We start from the raw sequence: 14,819 nt of genomic DNA, 5'->3' as shown, positions 1-14,819 counted from the left end.
TAAAAAACTTACCAGCCATTTTGTGCGAGCATCAAAACATAACATTGGGGCAGCACGGGCACGTGATTGCGTTTCCGGGGCTAATGCAGCTCGATTCCCTTCGACTCGACGATCGATTTTGCGTGGGTCGCTTTACTGATAAACGTTAGATTCAATCACTGATACGTGCTATTCATAATTTACTCTTTATAGAAAAACTTGGTTTGTATAAAAACAAAACTTGGCCTTGTCACATTGGTTCTTATTCATATTTGGGTTTATGTTGCCAACTTAAGTATTTTAATTACCCTAAATTTTTAGCGGCAAATTTGAATATTATTTCTCTATTTGAATCAATTTATACGATTGATTTTACTTTATTCTCATTTTTTATGGTGTTTAATGTTAAAAATAATTATAACCTTGTTAAATATGTATATATTCTCTTTTTAAAATAGATCCGAACAATAAAACTCTATAATACATTAATGACGGACTGATGATAAAAATAAATATCTCTTGTTGAAGAATGCGCAACAATTGATAGTGCCACAACTGTTTATAATAAAATTACAGTAAACCAACTAATGATAAGTAATAAAAACGTACATTACCTATTCAACAATATGACCAGTCTTTAACAAATCCTAAATTAATTCGTTAATTCGAGAAAACGCATTAAAAGCTAGAATATGTATTTACAATTTTACATAATAAAGTATCTGCAATGTACAATAATTATATTTATATATATATATAATCTTCATTTCTTTTTATGTATAAGTATGTATAAAGCATTTTACATAGTGATAAAAATTAATATAATTTCTTGTAGATATACCTATATAATATATATTAAACTCTGTTTTTGTCCCGATTAACAACGATATGAACTGTTCGGCGCGGCCTATATGTCTAAATCTACCCGTTATATGTCAAGGATTGACTTCGACGATTTCACGAAACATTGACCTGCACATCGGGCATTCACTTAACTGGGATGCACATGACATACAAAATCCTCTAAAATACAAAAAAATAATCAAATCAATAACTTTGTTTAACTTGTTTCGAAATTACTCACGAATGTTCACATGGAAGTAATTGAACGGTCGCCTTTTGATCGTAACACAGCGTACAACTATCTTCTCTTACACTTTGTTGTCTCAATTGTTGTAAATAAATATGCCGAGGCATAACGATTTTATCTTCAGGCTTCAAAGTAGCCGATTCATTGAATGTGTGATATTCACCCTCTGGCGGATATTTAAAGTTGTTTGCGCCAAAGTTAAATCGACACTGTTGGAATGACATAAAACTAGCTGCTGCAAAAAATCCATTCCTAAAAGATATACATTTTATACATTTTAATTTACAGAAATTAAAACTTATTACTTAGCCATATTAAAAACGTGTGTACATGGTGGCAAAGAAACCCCATTAACTGAAAATACAATCTGTTGATTGTCAAGATCTAGGAGACAACCCAAAGTATCTCCAGAAGCCCATCGGGGTAACATTTGTGGTTCAGATTTGGCGTTATACCAAATTAAACGTCTACAACCATCGTAAGCCAACGAATACAGATCGTCGCCGATTCCGTAACCTTCATGATTTAAAAAGTTGCTGTTCTTCGTCGCCCAACCAATTTGCATCACGCCGGGGGTGATTATTGTGACTTCATAGTACCACACTCCATTATCAGCTTGCGCCGTGCAACGAACACTTTCGAAGGAATAAGCATCGCAGCGAGCCTCCAAACCGTCAGGAGAAATTTTGAGGTATTCACTAACGTCTTTTGTGTTGAGCATTGCGTTGATCGGAGTCATATCGACCGTTAAAAATGTGTACATTCGATTGTTCATTACAACTGAAAAGTAAAATTATAAAGAATAAGAAAAAATTTAGTTATACAGTAAATTTCACTTAAGATGCAATATACTAAAATATATTTCCATAGAAACCAGGACTTTGTCCCACATAAAATGCATAGCAAGTCAATATATGTAATTTGACATTACACTAGTGGTTCCCAAAGTGGTTCCTACGGACCCCTTGGGGTCCCTGTAAGTTCTCAGGTGGTCCGTAGCAAAATAAAATTAATTCGGGGGTCCGTAGGTAGCGTTGGGGGGTCCGCAAAAAGTAGGAACAGTAGTCAGTTGTTGTAGTATATGTAAGTCTGTGAAGTGTATTAACAACTAAATTTGTAAGATGCTATGTTTGGAAACTGATACAAAAGATGAAACTATATTTAAGGAATTAAAAATTTTTTGAAGCAAAAGCTATTCCTTTGTGTAATATCATCTGCGTTGCTACTGATGGTCCTCCGGCAATGGTAGGACGCCATCGAGGTTTCCTGGCATATTTAAAACAAGCAGTACCGAATGTATTAACAGTACATTGTGTCATTCATCGACAACATTTAGTAGCAAAAAATCTTACATCGCTCACTGAATTATGTGATTACAGCAGTTAATAAAATCAAAAAGAATGAGAGATTATTTGCTCAACTTTGCCTGGAGAATGATGAAGGTTACAATCGTTTGCTACTGAACACAGAAGTACGTTGGTTGTCTAGAAGTGCATGTTTGAATAGATTTTACTCACTTTTTGATTAGAATTCTTTGAAACTGAAGACAATGATCTGCGACTTAATTTATTTCATTCAAGAAATGATATGTTTGCCAAATTTAACGAAATCAATTTGAAGCTGCAAGGCGATCAGTTGAATTTAATAAAAACAAAAAGTGTAATATCTGCATTCGTAAAAAAACTTTTTTTCTATAAAGAAAAGTTGGGAAGAGGAGAATTCTCTTAATTTCCAAAACTTTTTTAGCTACAAAATCGTGATGTTGATTTGCTTTGTATATTGTCAGCACTTCACTTAGATTTCAAAAAAAGATTTGAAGTCATTCTTCATTTGGTTATTCCCGATTGGGTGTTGGACCCTTTTACATACAAATCAACTAGCTCTGTGTTTCATTCATTAGCAACTTATCGAGCTAAGTACAAACGAAGAATTAAAACCAATGTTTGTTGACGGATATGAAAAATGTTGGTTACAAAAACAGATATCAACTTTATATTCCGAAGTATAGGACACTGCGGAAAAGTTTTTAATAGCTTTTTCGTCTTCATAGTTAATGGAACGTAGATTTAGTGCGGTTATGAACCTGATTACGAAAAAAAGAAACCGACTTGATGTTAGTGCTCGTGGTGACTTGCGGTTATTGCTTACAAATATAAAGCCAAACATAAACAATTTGATCACAACTCATCAGGCTCAGCCATCACATTAAAAAATGTTTTCTTTAAAACAGGAACATGTTTTTTTTAATGTTGTTTAAAATATCAAAATATTTGTTGTATGTATTTATTTTACGCCACAAGTCAGTGACAGGTCATCAATTTTCTAGCCAGCTCACTTTTTACGACCACTGCATTCCGGTAAAAACAGTTTTAGTAGCACGGCACTGACTAGGGGGTCTACAATCACGTTTTGGCTCAAAAAGGGGTGCGTAGCCATAATAAGTTTGGGAACCACTGTACTAAAACCTCGACATAACGGATTGATACGTCTGTAGACGAACGGCTAAACCCGACACTTTCTAGTTCTAGTTTTACACTAGTACAATCACTAGAACTAACACAAGACCTAGAATTAGAATCATTCGGGTTTAGCCGTCTTGAGAGACGTGCGGCTAAATCCGAATGTTTCTAGTTCTCGGTCTAGTGTTACTTGCAGTTTTGCATTAGCATTATCACTAGGACTAACACAAGACCTAGAACTAGAATCATTCGAGTTTAGCCAGCTTGCGAGACGTGCGGTTAAATCCGAATGTTTCTAGTTCTCGGTCTAGTGTTAGTTCTAGTTTTGCATTAGCATTATCACTAGGACTAACACAAGACCTAGAACTAGAATCATTCGAGTTTAGCCGGCTTGCGAGACGTGCGGCTAAATCCGAATGTTTCTAGTTCTCGGTCTAGTGTTACTTGCAGTTTTGCATTAGCATTATCACTAGGACTAACACAAGACCTAGAACTAGAATCATTCGAGTTTAGCCGGCTTGCGAGACGTGCGGCTAAATCCGAATGTTTCTAGTTCTCGATCTAGTGTTAGTTCTAATTTCAATTGTTATTTAGCGTTAAATTGTGGTATATTTTTATTGAACGAAAAGTAGAACTAACACTACACCTAGAAACATTCGTGTTTAGACGTGTGTCTCTTAAGACGAAAACTCAGAGTTATTATAAGGACGTCGCCTTTTCTAAGTAAAACTTTTCCTATATAAAACTACCCAATGCCTGTACTATTAAGATGAAGATTACTTTTCTCTTTACAATGACGTCAAATTTTTGTAGCCTTACATTAGATAATTTTTGAATAAAATGTAAAAATTGTTTATTAATAAAAATTAGTCAATAACATTAATCTATATTAGAGTGGTAGAAAATAAAATATTTTACTTCTATTTAGATGATGAAAATGTTTATTTACTTATGTTTTCGGTGCTTGTAGTGCTATACGAATTTATCGTATTTCGAATAAAAAATTATTCGTCCTCAGGCACGACTACAAAACATGAAACATATAAACTAGGTGAGTGTTTCAATCAAACATCATAATACATTGAACAAAACTTATTTCACAGGACATATTAAAAATTAAAGGTTAAAATTAACCCATTTAGTCCCACTGGTGTAAAAACGCACCAGCGTTTTGAAGATTATTTTACAGCCATACATTTCCAAATTTAAAGGCGTTAGCTGTTTGTACGATAACAGTATAAGGTTGTTAGGCTATACATATCATCAATTCTTTTCTATTGAACATTTCTGTTCAAAATATACAATGAAAATAAAACTATTTTTAGTGCATAAAATTCTTCAAATTTTTTTCATTTGCAAGATTTTAGTGCATACTTTCCTAATATATATCTTGAAACGCGAAATAAAACTATCGATTCTGAAAATACGACTTGAAACATTAATGGTGTAAAAACGCACCATTGGGACGATGTATGAAGAGATATAAGGATTGCATCATCTTTCGTATAATTTGAAACCAGTTTAGACGCGTCTGTTAGGTGAATTTCCGAACGAATTTAGTCATTTATGGAATACTGCGTTAAGAGTGTGTTTTTGTGCAAAACGTCTCGGTTTCTCACAAAAAGGGAATTAGATGCTTCTCTAGAAGAAATTGTTGATGAACTGGAAATAGAGAGAAAGGGAGGATAGTGTCATAATAAACGCGTGGAAATTATACAATACTGTCAATAATACTAAAATGGCACAATTGGATTTTAAATCACATATTGCAGTTCGGCTAATGAAATATGAAAACGCAACACCTAATACTGAACGAAACACGAGGTCAAACAGAGCATTTGAATCTTCCAATGACCATTTAATAAAGAATCACGACTCTAAAGCTCGTAGAAGATGTAAAATATGCCATAAACATACTATACATATGTGTAGTAAGTGTAATGTTCATTTACATGTAGAGTGTTTTACGGACTATCACAATAAATCGTTATACTGGTAATCCCATTGGTACGTTTTTGCACCAATTTTAGTTTAAATATTTTTTATATTAAACTTTATACTAAAGTTGGTATTTGTTAGTATAATGTTGTATTAGTATTATTATTTATTTACGACTAATTTATTACTTAGTTAATAAATGATAATCAAAATTTTTGTGTGCTGTTGTTCACTTATCTTACCAGTGGTGCATTTTTGCACCATCTCATATCTCAAAAACAATTTTTTGTTTCAAACACCTGTGTATATTTTTATACTCTTCATTCCATCTTATCTTAAGGAAAAGTATAAAAAATCATTTTTTTTAAACATAAAGCAGCTTGGGACTAAATGGGTTAACTAAATACTATTAAAACATTACTAAAAACATATTTACCGTCAATTTGTTTAGGCATTAAAAATGATGTTGAACATTCTCGATAAATTTGAGGTGTAGGAAAACTTTTAATACGACCCAAATATTAATATTCTTCGTTGTAAGGTAAAGATCTATTAAAAGGATCGTATTAAAAGTTTTCCTACACCTCAAATTTATCGAGAATGTTCAACATCATTTTTAATGCCTAAACAAATTGACGGTAAATATGTTTTTAGTAATGTATTTAGTTAATTTTAACCTTTAATTTTTAATATGTCCTGTGAAATAAGTTTTGTTCAATGTATTATGATGTTTAATTGAGACACTCACCTAGTTTATATGTTTTGTAGTCGTGCCTGAGGACGAATAATTTTTTATTCGAAATACGATAAATAGCACTACAAGCACCGAAAACATAATTAAATAAACATTTTCATCATCTAAATAGAAGTAAAATATTTTATTTTCTACCACTCTAATTAAAATACATGATGAACACGGAGAAAACCATAGCATTAATCTATATATCCGAGATCGTCAAGTACCTCGAATTATTACCGTAAATTAAATTTACATACAAAATAAAACAAATAAACGAAAAATTAGTATACATGTTCAATAATTCAAGGTACTTGACGATCTCGGATATCTAAATTAATGTTATTAGTTAAACTTTCTTAATAAACAATTTTTATATTTTTTTCAAAAATTTTCTAATGTAAGGGTACAAAAATTTTACATCATCGTAAAGAGAAAAAAAATCTATCAAATGAGCCTAATGAAAGGGTACATTGACATACAAAAAATTTCAAGTGTTATTCGTTGCTCATTTTTTTTTCTGAAATAAAAACAATTGAATGCTGTTTTGTTATGACAAATGAAATATTAAACAACTTTTGTATAAAATGTTTTTTTATAAAGTTGATACCTACCAAGATATATACTATATTCCATACATAATGGGCACCCTGTATGTATGATTCTATTTAATTTGAAAGATAGAACGAAATTTTTTTTCTTTCATATAAGGATGTCAATGTTTTTTAAATAGTATTCAAGACAGATGCATCTATATATCGGTATAGTTTTTGTATAAGTATAATCACAGTGGCGGATATTAAAAAACTTGCACTATTGCACATTTTTAAGAGGATCGTGTATTACTTGTATTTTATAACAAGTACTTATAGCTACAACAAATTGCTGTACAAACTTTATTTACAATGCTATAATGATAGTTATTCTTCTCCTAAATGTGCATATAATATTGTAAAAATCTCAAAATTCAATATTGAATTAACAGAGCATGACTCTACAAAATATTTATACAGGGTGATTCAAAAAACCGCTGACAGACATCTAGGGTAGGTAATACATTAAAAATTAAGATGAAAAGTCTTAATATACATGGGGTCGCAAATGCCTCCTTAACGAGATATAGAGGGTCAAAGTTTCTTTAAAATTAAACATTATCTGCAATAAAAAGCCCTTTTTTAAAAATATTTTCAACTCCATTGTTAATTTTGTCAAACGAGCAGTATTTTCGTGTAAAGTGATCAATTATCTATCAATTGGTCTCTTACAAAACTTTAATTAAAGCGACAGTTTTTGATTGAATTAACAAATTTTCTACAAAATAAAAGTGTTTTTCTTAAAAACTATTGCTTTGATCAAAGTTGTGTAAGAGACCAATTGATAGATAATTGATCACTTTAAACGCGTAGAGAGCAATGGCGTAGACAATATTTTTAAAAAAGTGCTTTTTATTGCAGATAATGTTTAATGTTAAGAAACTTTGATTCGTTGTAATTCGCCAACGAGGCATTTCCGACCCCATGTATATTAAGACTATTCATCTTAATTTTTCTTGTATTATCTACTCTAGAAGTCTGTCAGCGGTTTTTTGAATCACCCTGTATATGCAACAGATACAGCAAATAAAGCGAATAGCGTTACAGAAGTACTGGCTATAAGGAAAATTAACATTAACTACGCAAGGCATAATAAACTAATTGAATATGATGACCAGTTTCAGGTTGATATAATAGTCAAAAGATCTCTGTGACAGCCTCAGAGAAGCCCAAAACCAAGGACAGTAGAATCTAACAGGACTGCTACATCCATTGTTGTGATAACCTGCCCGCAAACTACGTCATACCATTTTCCACGCCCAGCTGTTGTTATGGTCTATGTTTGCTGTGTATTATTAGAGGTTATATCCTAGACGTATTCATTATATTTTTGAAGTTTTATGTTTTTAGACGTATTAATGTCTATCATATAACCTCTAAAAACACAGACAGTTACCAGGCGTGGCAAATAGTGTGACGTAGAGTGCGGGCAACCAACCCGTAGTGGACTACAAAAATACAATGGATGTAGCAGTCCTGTTAGATTCTACTGTCCTTGCCCAAAACCATGAATTTTGTTTACTTCCATCTCTATGGAAATGTAAACAAAGAAAACTTCCGGTTTTGGGCCACTAACAATCTCCGTGAGACACTACTCCATCCACAAAAAGTGACCGTGTGGTGCGCCGTTTAGTCAGAACATGTGATTGGGCCCTACTTGTTTGAAAACCTGAAAAACTGATCATCATATTATCCTGTCTTGGCCGCAAGCAACCTCAGCTTTATTAGATGAAGTTGTATATCTCAGTTAACAGTAGATTAAGATTATATCAACCTGAAATACTCATGGTACTAGTCTACTGAAAATCCTAACTGGTTTACAAACGCAAAGAGTAGAAGAGAAATGTACGTTATCCAATCAAGTATTTGATTGGATCTTTGAAGATAATCTGAATGGAAAATGTTGATTCCAAATGAACAAATAAAATCCAAATGCCTACATAAAGTACAGGAATAACAGAAATCAAGAGGAGTAATAATACATATCACAAGAATACTAGGAAATCTTTTTGAAAGTCATATCTATGCTGGTCAGAATTGTCGAAAATTACCTCACGATGACGAAACTCGTAGCCTAGCTACCATTAATAGAGAAGAAAAATTGAATTAAACATGGAACAAGTCTATAAAGTGATACATATGACGCATTCACCATTTTTTTCCAATCACCTCATGCAGCAAAGAGTGGTTTGAAGACGTTCTCATGCTACAACCTAAGTTCAACAGTAAAATTTTCTTTAAAATGTATTTTTGCAATTAACTTCTGCGTTACGTCTTCAGAAAGCGTTAACTCTTGGAATGAGTATTCAAGAAATCAACTCTTATGTAAAAAAAAGCTCTCTGCCATTATCCAGAAGAAGAAAATTAATGAAGATGGTTTTTGTTTCAAGAGATAAAAATTAGCATCAAACTCATTAATTTATGTTAATGATTATTGATACAAAATCATGTGATGACTACATCAAGTGCTAATAATTTGTGTAATATACTGTAAGAAGTATCTTTGTTGATTGATAAAATGTAAGAACAAAATCTTTCAATTGAAAATTTCATTTCTTCTTTTAGAATTTATTTAAATTCAAATTCTGTAATACTCGCACATTCTTAATATAGTTTCAGCTTCAAAAGTATGAGTTATGGTTGAGAAATAGATGTGGTATGTTATCTCTTCTACCCACAAACTTTGAGGTATTTCAAGGTCATTGACAGAAAGGTACTAATTGCTGCAGCATCGCGAATATTAATTCCTATATGATATAGAAAGTTTGGCTGGATTTGAATCCACATCATAATAAACATACAAATACATAGCTTTTTAAAATTATTTCTTCTCTATCAATAAGAAACTTACATAAATTATCCAAAGCCCATTGAGCACAAAACCCAACTTGTCTCCTAACAAAATGTTCCTCATTTTTCCACGTTTCTAACCTAGAAATGGGGCAAGGTTCTTCCATTTCCAATCTACGAATAATCGTAGCTTTGTTTTCACTCGTTTGCGCAAATTTTTCCAAAGCAATCAATGAGAAAAGTATCACATACGGATCAGAATCAGGATTCTAAAAGATTAGTTTTTTTTGTAATTATTAATAGACAATAATTATCGTTTTAATGAACCCACCAAATTTGTAAGAAGATAATCTAAAGTTCCTTCATTTAAAATACCCAAACTACTCGGTCCTGCTAACTTTTCCGCTATACAACCGAGCACTACGCAAATATTTCGTTCTTTTGGAGCGTTCGTTCTGCCGGAAATCGCTCGTTGCGAAGACAGATTGAACATTTTCGCGACTCTTAGAACGGATTCTCGGGACGGTAAGGGACAGTCGTCGAGGAGGAGCGTTATGACGGAGGGCCCCAACGGATCAGACATTGGAATCACGTGAACCATCGATTTTACCACTTGAATCCAACCTTCTTCGTTATCAGCTATATTATGCAAACGCATCATCGATGGTGGAGGTTCTTGTTCGCTAAAAATAATTCATTAAATTCATTTTACTTGTGTATTTGAGTAGAAAAATATTTATCATATTTTAAGGATTATTAATACAAGTAGATAGAGTTGTTGATAAGTTTTCAAGTGTTTTTGAAATGGCATTACAATTTTTTGATAGTTTTTAGATATTGTGAATGTTTTCATTGTGAAATAAGTGAAACGTAATAAATAAATAAATAGAGAAAGTCTATAAATAAAGCAATTAGCAATTAAATTAAAACAATTATCACACAAAATTTATAACTTTTCGAATTATAACGGTAATAAAACAATAAAGATTATATCCAATAAAGACTTACTTATCAACTAAAGATCCTATAACCCCTAATGTTTCTAAAACTAAACTATCGACGGTTTCAGAATCCGGCCAAACTTTTTCCGTATTTTCCAAATAGCAGGGCAGGGCGTAAGGGGTCTGTATGCGAGGTACATCGACCGCATGATGATTGTGGGACTGCTGGGGTGGTACATACGTCTCTCGGTCCTCATTCTTTTGCTTACACCAGCAGCCACCCATAACTCATAAGCACAGATTCTAATTGTGTTTAGTTTTGCGGTAGATTCTTCGGCAGCCCACTTTTTTAAATCGTAATTTTTATGTATATCGTCCACAATTCGGCCGTCAACTACATTACTGAATGAAAAGTTTGTCCCCGTGTTTACGTTGGCGAGATCATTGACGTGCACAACGTCGAAAAACGAAACACATCGGTACACTTTAAGCGAATCGACCCTTTAATTGTCATATGGATGAATTGTTGATCGTCGGGCATATATATCGAGTTTTTATGTTGTTTTTGGTGATAGTTGTTTATCGGTTATTGGGAGCGATAACATACATTTGACACTTTCGCTGAATTTGGTTAGGATAATCGGGAGAACTGTCACCAAAAGCGATTTATGTCAAAAAGTAAAAGTTACTAGATTCTTTAAAAAATAAGATTTAATGGTTTTAAATTTATTTAATTGGAAAAATTATAATTAAGATGATTTCTTTGTTCTAAATAATTCCATTAATAAAATTAATATAAATTAATTCCGTTTAAAAAAATTTCGAGGAGTAGGTTGGTAACAATGAATATTTAAAAATGTAAAATAATCATTATTATCGGCAAATTATTTATAATCTGTTTTTTATTTAAATCAATTGTCAAAGTGTCGTCAAGTTGGTATTGAAAGTAAAAGCGCATGTCGTGACTTTTACTTTAATTGTGTGCCACCACTGTCTATCAAATTTGTTAAGATTGATTAAAAAACAATTTTCATATAATTCTTTTGCTGCTAAATCTACCATAAAAATGTTAAGAAAGGGTGGAACGGGATGTCAACTGTCTAAACGCGAAAAAAAACTCTATAATTAGGTATTGTGAAGAAGTACAGACGGAGACACCAAATACGAATTTAAAATATATATGTGATAAAGCTTCACGTATTTTTGATGTATGTGTATTGCACTTGAGTTTTAAAATTAAATTTATATTCAACATAATTGTATTAGGTTCACAGCACGACGGTTTTTAAAATTATTCAAACCTACAAAAAATATCAAACTGTAAAAAAACCAAAAACACAAGGGCGTTGTAAAATGAACTACAAAACGAATAATAATTTATATTTTATTAAAGAAGAGTTAGGAAGACAAATACAAAAATTGCATGAAAAGAAACAGTATTTTAATCTTAATGATTTACTTAATTTTGCAAGAAATGAATGTGATTTTACTCATGGTAGATCAAAATTACATAAAATTATAAAATCTATGGGATATAGATATAAAAAGATTAGCAATAGAAAAGTGTTAATTGAACAACCACATATAGTTTCAAAAAGAATTACATTTTTAAAGACATACTTGCAATACCTAGAATCCGGAGAGTATACTTTTGTTTTTCTTGACGAAACTTGGATTTACGAAAATGGCACCCAAGTTTATCAATGGATAAATGAAAATGAAAGATTCGGTATTCCGCAAAGAGCAGAAGGCGAAGGAAAAAGATTTAAAATCTTGCACGCAGGCACTTCGTCAGGGTTTTTGCCAAATTGCGATCTCTCGCTCAGTGACAACACGGAGCACAGAGATTATCATAAAAATATGACGTCAATTATTTTTATGGAATGGGTGAAAAATCAATTACTTCCAGCATTAAATAATTTGGGTGCGAAGTGTGCGGTAGTAATGGATAATGCTCCATATCACTCAAAACAAATCGAGAAAGCTCCAAGTTTCTGCACAAAAAAAAATGATCTGAAAAAATGGTTAACTGAACATAATATACAGTTTGAACCAACCTTAAATAAAAAATCGTTATGGGAAATAATCCGTTATTACAAGCCTCAAATTGAAAAATCCTTTGAAATTGACAAATTAATAAGAGACCATGGCCATACTGTTTTTCGCCTTCCTCCATACAATTGCCAATATAATCCCATTGAACTATGTTGGGCGTTCTTAAAAACTTATTACAATAAACATGTTCAGTCCAGCTCGGAAAAAAAGATCTGTCGTGTCAAGGAGACTTGGCAAAAAGCTCTTGGTCATTACACTCCGGAGATGTGGGCAAACACTGTGAAGAACTAATTGAAAAAGATTGGACAACATTAATGGGAAATTCATTAATAACTGATTTACCTCCTGTCATCATCCAACTAGCGGAAGACTCAGATTCTTCCAGTAATTCTGATTTTTAAACAATATTCAAATTTTAATTATAGCACTTAATTATGTTATCTTAATATATTGCTCACGAGTTTTAATTTCAAAACGTAGATATTAGCCAAGTGACGAGAGATTAGTGGCTTCGTCTTTAAAGTGACAACTTCGTTTAGAATATACACAACCTTACTTATTATTTAGTGGAAAATATTATAAAGCGTGGTCATAGAACATGGTATCTAGGGTGGTACAGACCGTTTTCTTATAAAAATTTGGCAATGACAATTGATTTAAATAAAAAACAAATTATATTCGAATTACATTAAATGACAACATTGAATTTACAAAAACAATTTTGAAGTAAATTTGTCACTGACGGATATTATCGATCATAAATGTCAAGAAGAAACATTCAAAAAGAAAAAGAAACTTTGATTCTACTATAATATGTAAACAGTAGATCCAATATCTAATGAATATAAGTTATGTCTTCTTCCTTATGACTCTGGTATTATTACCACCAATTTTTCCATGCGTTTTCGATTCCGACGAAAAAGATGAAAGCTTCAAAATTAAACGTGCTGGAAAAGGGAAGAAGTTCGATAAACGAAATAGGATGGAAAAACGAAATAGAATGGACGATCAAAAGTTTTTTGAAGGTATAAGTGAAATTACTCCTTCGCCGCCGCATTCTACAGCAACTCGACCGGATTTTTTTCTCAAACATCGCCATTCGAAACAGGACAGCCTTAAAGAAATCAAAACATTACTATCGAAATTGTTAGATAAAATCGACGAAATTGAAATGGAAGAAAAAGTTGACTCGTTTAAAAAAAAATTGAAAGCAAGCGAATCGTATCTAGAAGATTACCCAGAAAATAAAATTACAAATAATTACCCCCTACATAAATTTTCCGGTAAAACTCTAAATAAATATCTTTAAAGAAAACTCTAATTTTTTCCTTTTAACAGAACAGACTTCAATGCCGAGTTTAACTCCAAAACTCAGTTTGATCCAAAAAATCGAGAGGAGAAGGAGGAAGAAGGAACGAAAAGATGGAAAACGACAGAGATGGGGAAAATGGACAAATTGGTCACCTTGTAGCGTGTCTTGCGGTAAGGGACGGGAAATTCGATGGAGACACTGTTTGGAGAATTGTGATATAGCTGAAACTGAAATGGAAGAAAAAACTTGTCAACTACCAGCTTGTGGACCATCGAAACTTTTTGGTGTCATAAAATTATAACTTCTAATTTAAAAATATATCTTGTAATTTTAAGTTAGAAATAAACTATTTATTTTTGAGGCTTAAAATAAAGTGTTAGTTCCGTTTCTTTAAAATTTTTAATTGTGAAATATGTCACGTTTAACAAAAACATAAAATGTTATTCAAAGACACGATATTGAAAGAACCAGACGATATTGGGACGACATCAATAGATAGCACGATCGATCTTGAGAAACATTAACAGTAGAGAAAGTTGATGTTAGAGCTACGGGAGATATTACACTAATTTGGCAACACTTTTTAACAGATGTATTTTGGAAAGAGATAATATTTCAATATTCAAAATTGGAAATTGATGATTGGATTATTTTATGGCAAAGTCGACGTGGAAGAACGAAGTGGTTTTCGTACAAGAAAGCCTTGATACCAAGATGAAGGATTTGCCCATCCATTTAGTATCTATAAATCTAGAAAAGGTTTATGACACGGTACCCATGAAAAAGCTGTTTAAGATCCTGACAAAGACTGACCTTAGTAGAGTCTATATTCGGTCCATTTAGAACATTTATAGGGACGAGCGAGATTTATTGTTGAATTTGTTATTTACTCCATCACATAGTATTACTATTTCATGTATATAAAC

At 32.2% G+C, this 14,819-nt stretch overlaps 3 protein-coding genes across 5 annotated transcripts in view; 1 reads left to right on the top strand and 2 right to left on the bottom strand.

Moving 5' to 3' along the window:
• The window catches only part of LOC111416512 (serine/threonine-protein phosphatase 4 regulatory subunit 1-like), a 94,062-nt gene extending 93,818 nt beyond the window's left edge, over positions 1-244 (bottom strand). For 2 of the 3 annotated variants that reach the window (XM_071201596.1, XM_071201601.1), the window contains exon 1: positions 13-236. In XM_071201596.1, the coding sequence (XP_071057697.1) occupies positions 13-19 (7 nt within the window). In that variant the 5' untranslated portion in view covers positions 20-236. Of the gene's footprint in view, positions 1-12 lie in introns of all 3 variants that reach the window. The other variant, XM_023048555.2, reaches the window with a different exon arrangement.
• A 157-nt stretch (positions 245-401) lies between these two features.
• On the bottom strand, positions 402-11,171 carry LOC111416514 (RING finger and SPRY domain-containing protein 1-like). Its single transcript, XM_023048562.2, has 6 exons — positions 10,594-11,171; positions 9,917-10,268; positions 9,647-9,854; positions 1,375-1,849; positions 1,064-1,321; positions 402-1,002 (listed from the first exon to the last, which is right to left on the bottom strand). The coding sequence occupies exons 1-6, from the start codon at positions 10,809-10,811 to the stop codon at positions 915-917; spliced, it is 1,599 nt and encodes a 532-aa protein (XP_022904330.1). The 5' UTR covers positions 10,812-11,171; the 3' UTR covers positions 402-914.
• Positions 11,172-13,293: 2,122 nt separating this feature from the next.
• Positions 13,294-14,260, top strand: LOC111416521 (uncharacterized). The gene is made up of 2 exons (XM_023048569.2): positions 13,294-13,864; positions 13,920-14,260. Exons 1-2 carry the CDS (start codon positions 13,420-13,422, stop codon positions 14,192-14,194), a joined length of 720 nt encoding a protein of 239 aa, XP_022904337.2. The 5' UTR covers positions 13,294-13,419; the 3' UTR covers positions 14,195-14,260.
• The last annotated feature ends 559 nt before the right edge of the window (positions 14,261-14,819 follow it).

The sequence above is a fragment of the Onthophagus taurus genome, chromosome 1, assembly GCF_036711975.1.
Source record: "Onthophagus taurus isolate NC chromosome 1, IU_Otau_3.0, whole genome shotgun sequence".
Classification (NCBI taxonomy): Eukaryota; Metazoa; Arthropoda; class Insecta; order Coleoptera; family Scarabaeidae; genus Onthophagus; species Onthophagus taurus.
The sequence above is the reverse complement of the archived record's forward strand: the minus strand, read 5'-3'. Positions and strand labels throughout refer to the sequence as shown.

Bases quoted from the DNA above. Each gene is read 5' to 3' on its own strand.
- LOC111416514 (XM_023048562.2), bottom strand. From the start codon at position 10,811: ATGGGTGGCTGCTGGTGTAAGCAAAAGAATGAGGACCGAGAGACGTAT. The intron at 10,269-10,593 runs GTAAGTCTTTAT...AATTATTTTTAG, and splicing joins ATAGGATCTTTAGTTGATAA to CGAACAAGAACCTCCACCAT. The intron at 1,850-9,646 runs GTAAGTTTCTTA...TTTACTTTTCAG, and splicing joins ATGGGCTTTGGATAATTTAT to TTGTAATGAACAATCGAATG.
- LOC111416521 (XM_023048569.2), top strand. From the start codon at position 13,420: ATGAATATAAGTTATGTCTTCTTCCTTATGACTCTGGTATTATTACCA. The intron at 13,865-13,919 runs GTAAAACTCTAA...TCCTTTTAACAG, and splicing joins CCCCCTACATAAATTTTCCG to AACAGACTTCAATGCCGAGT.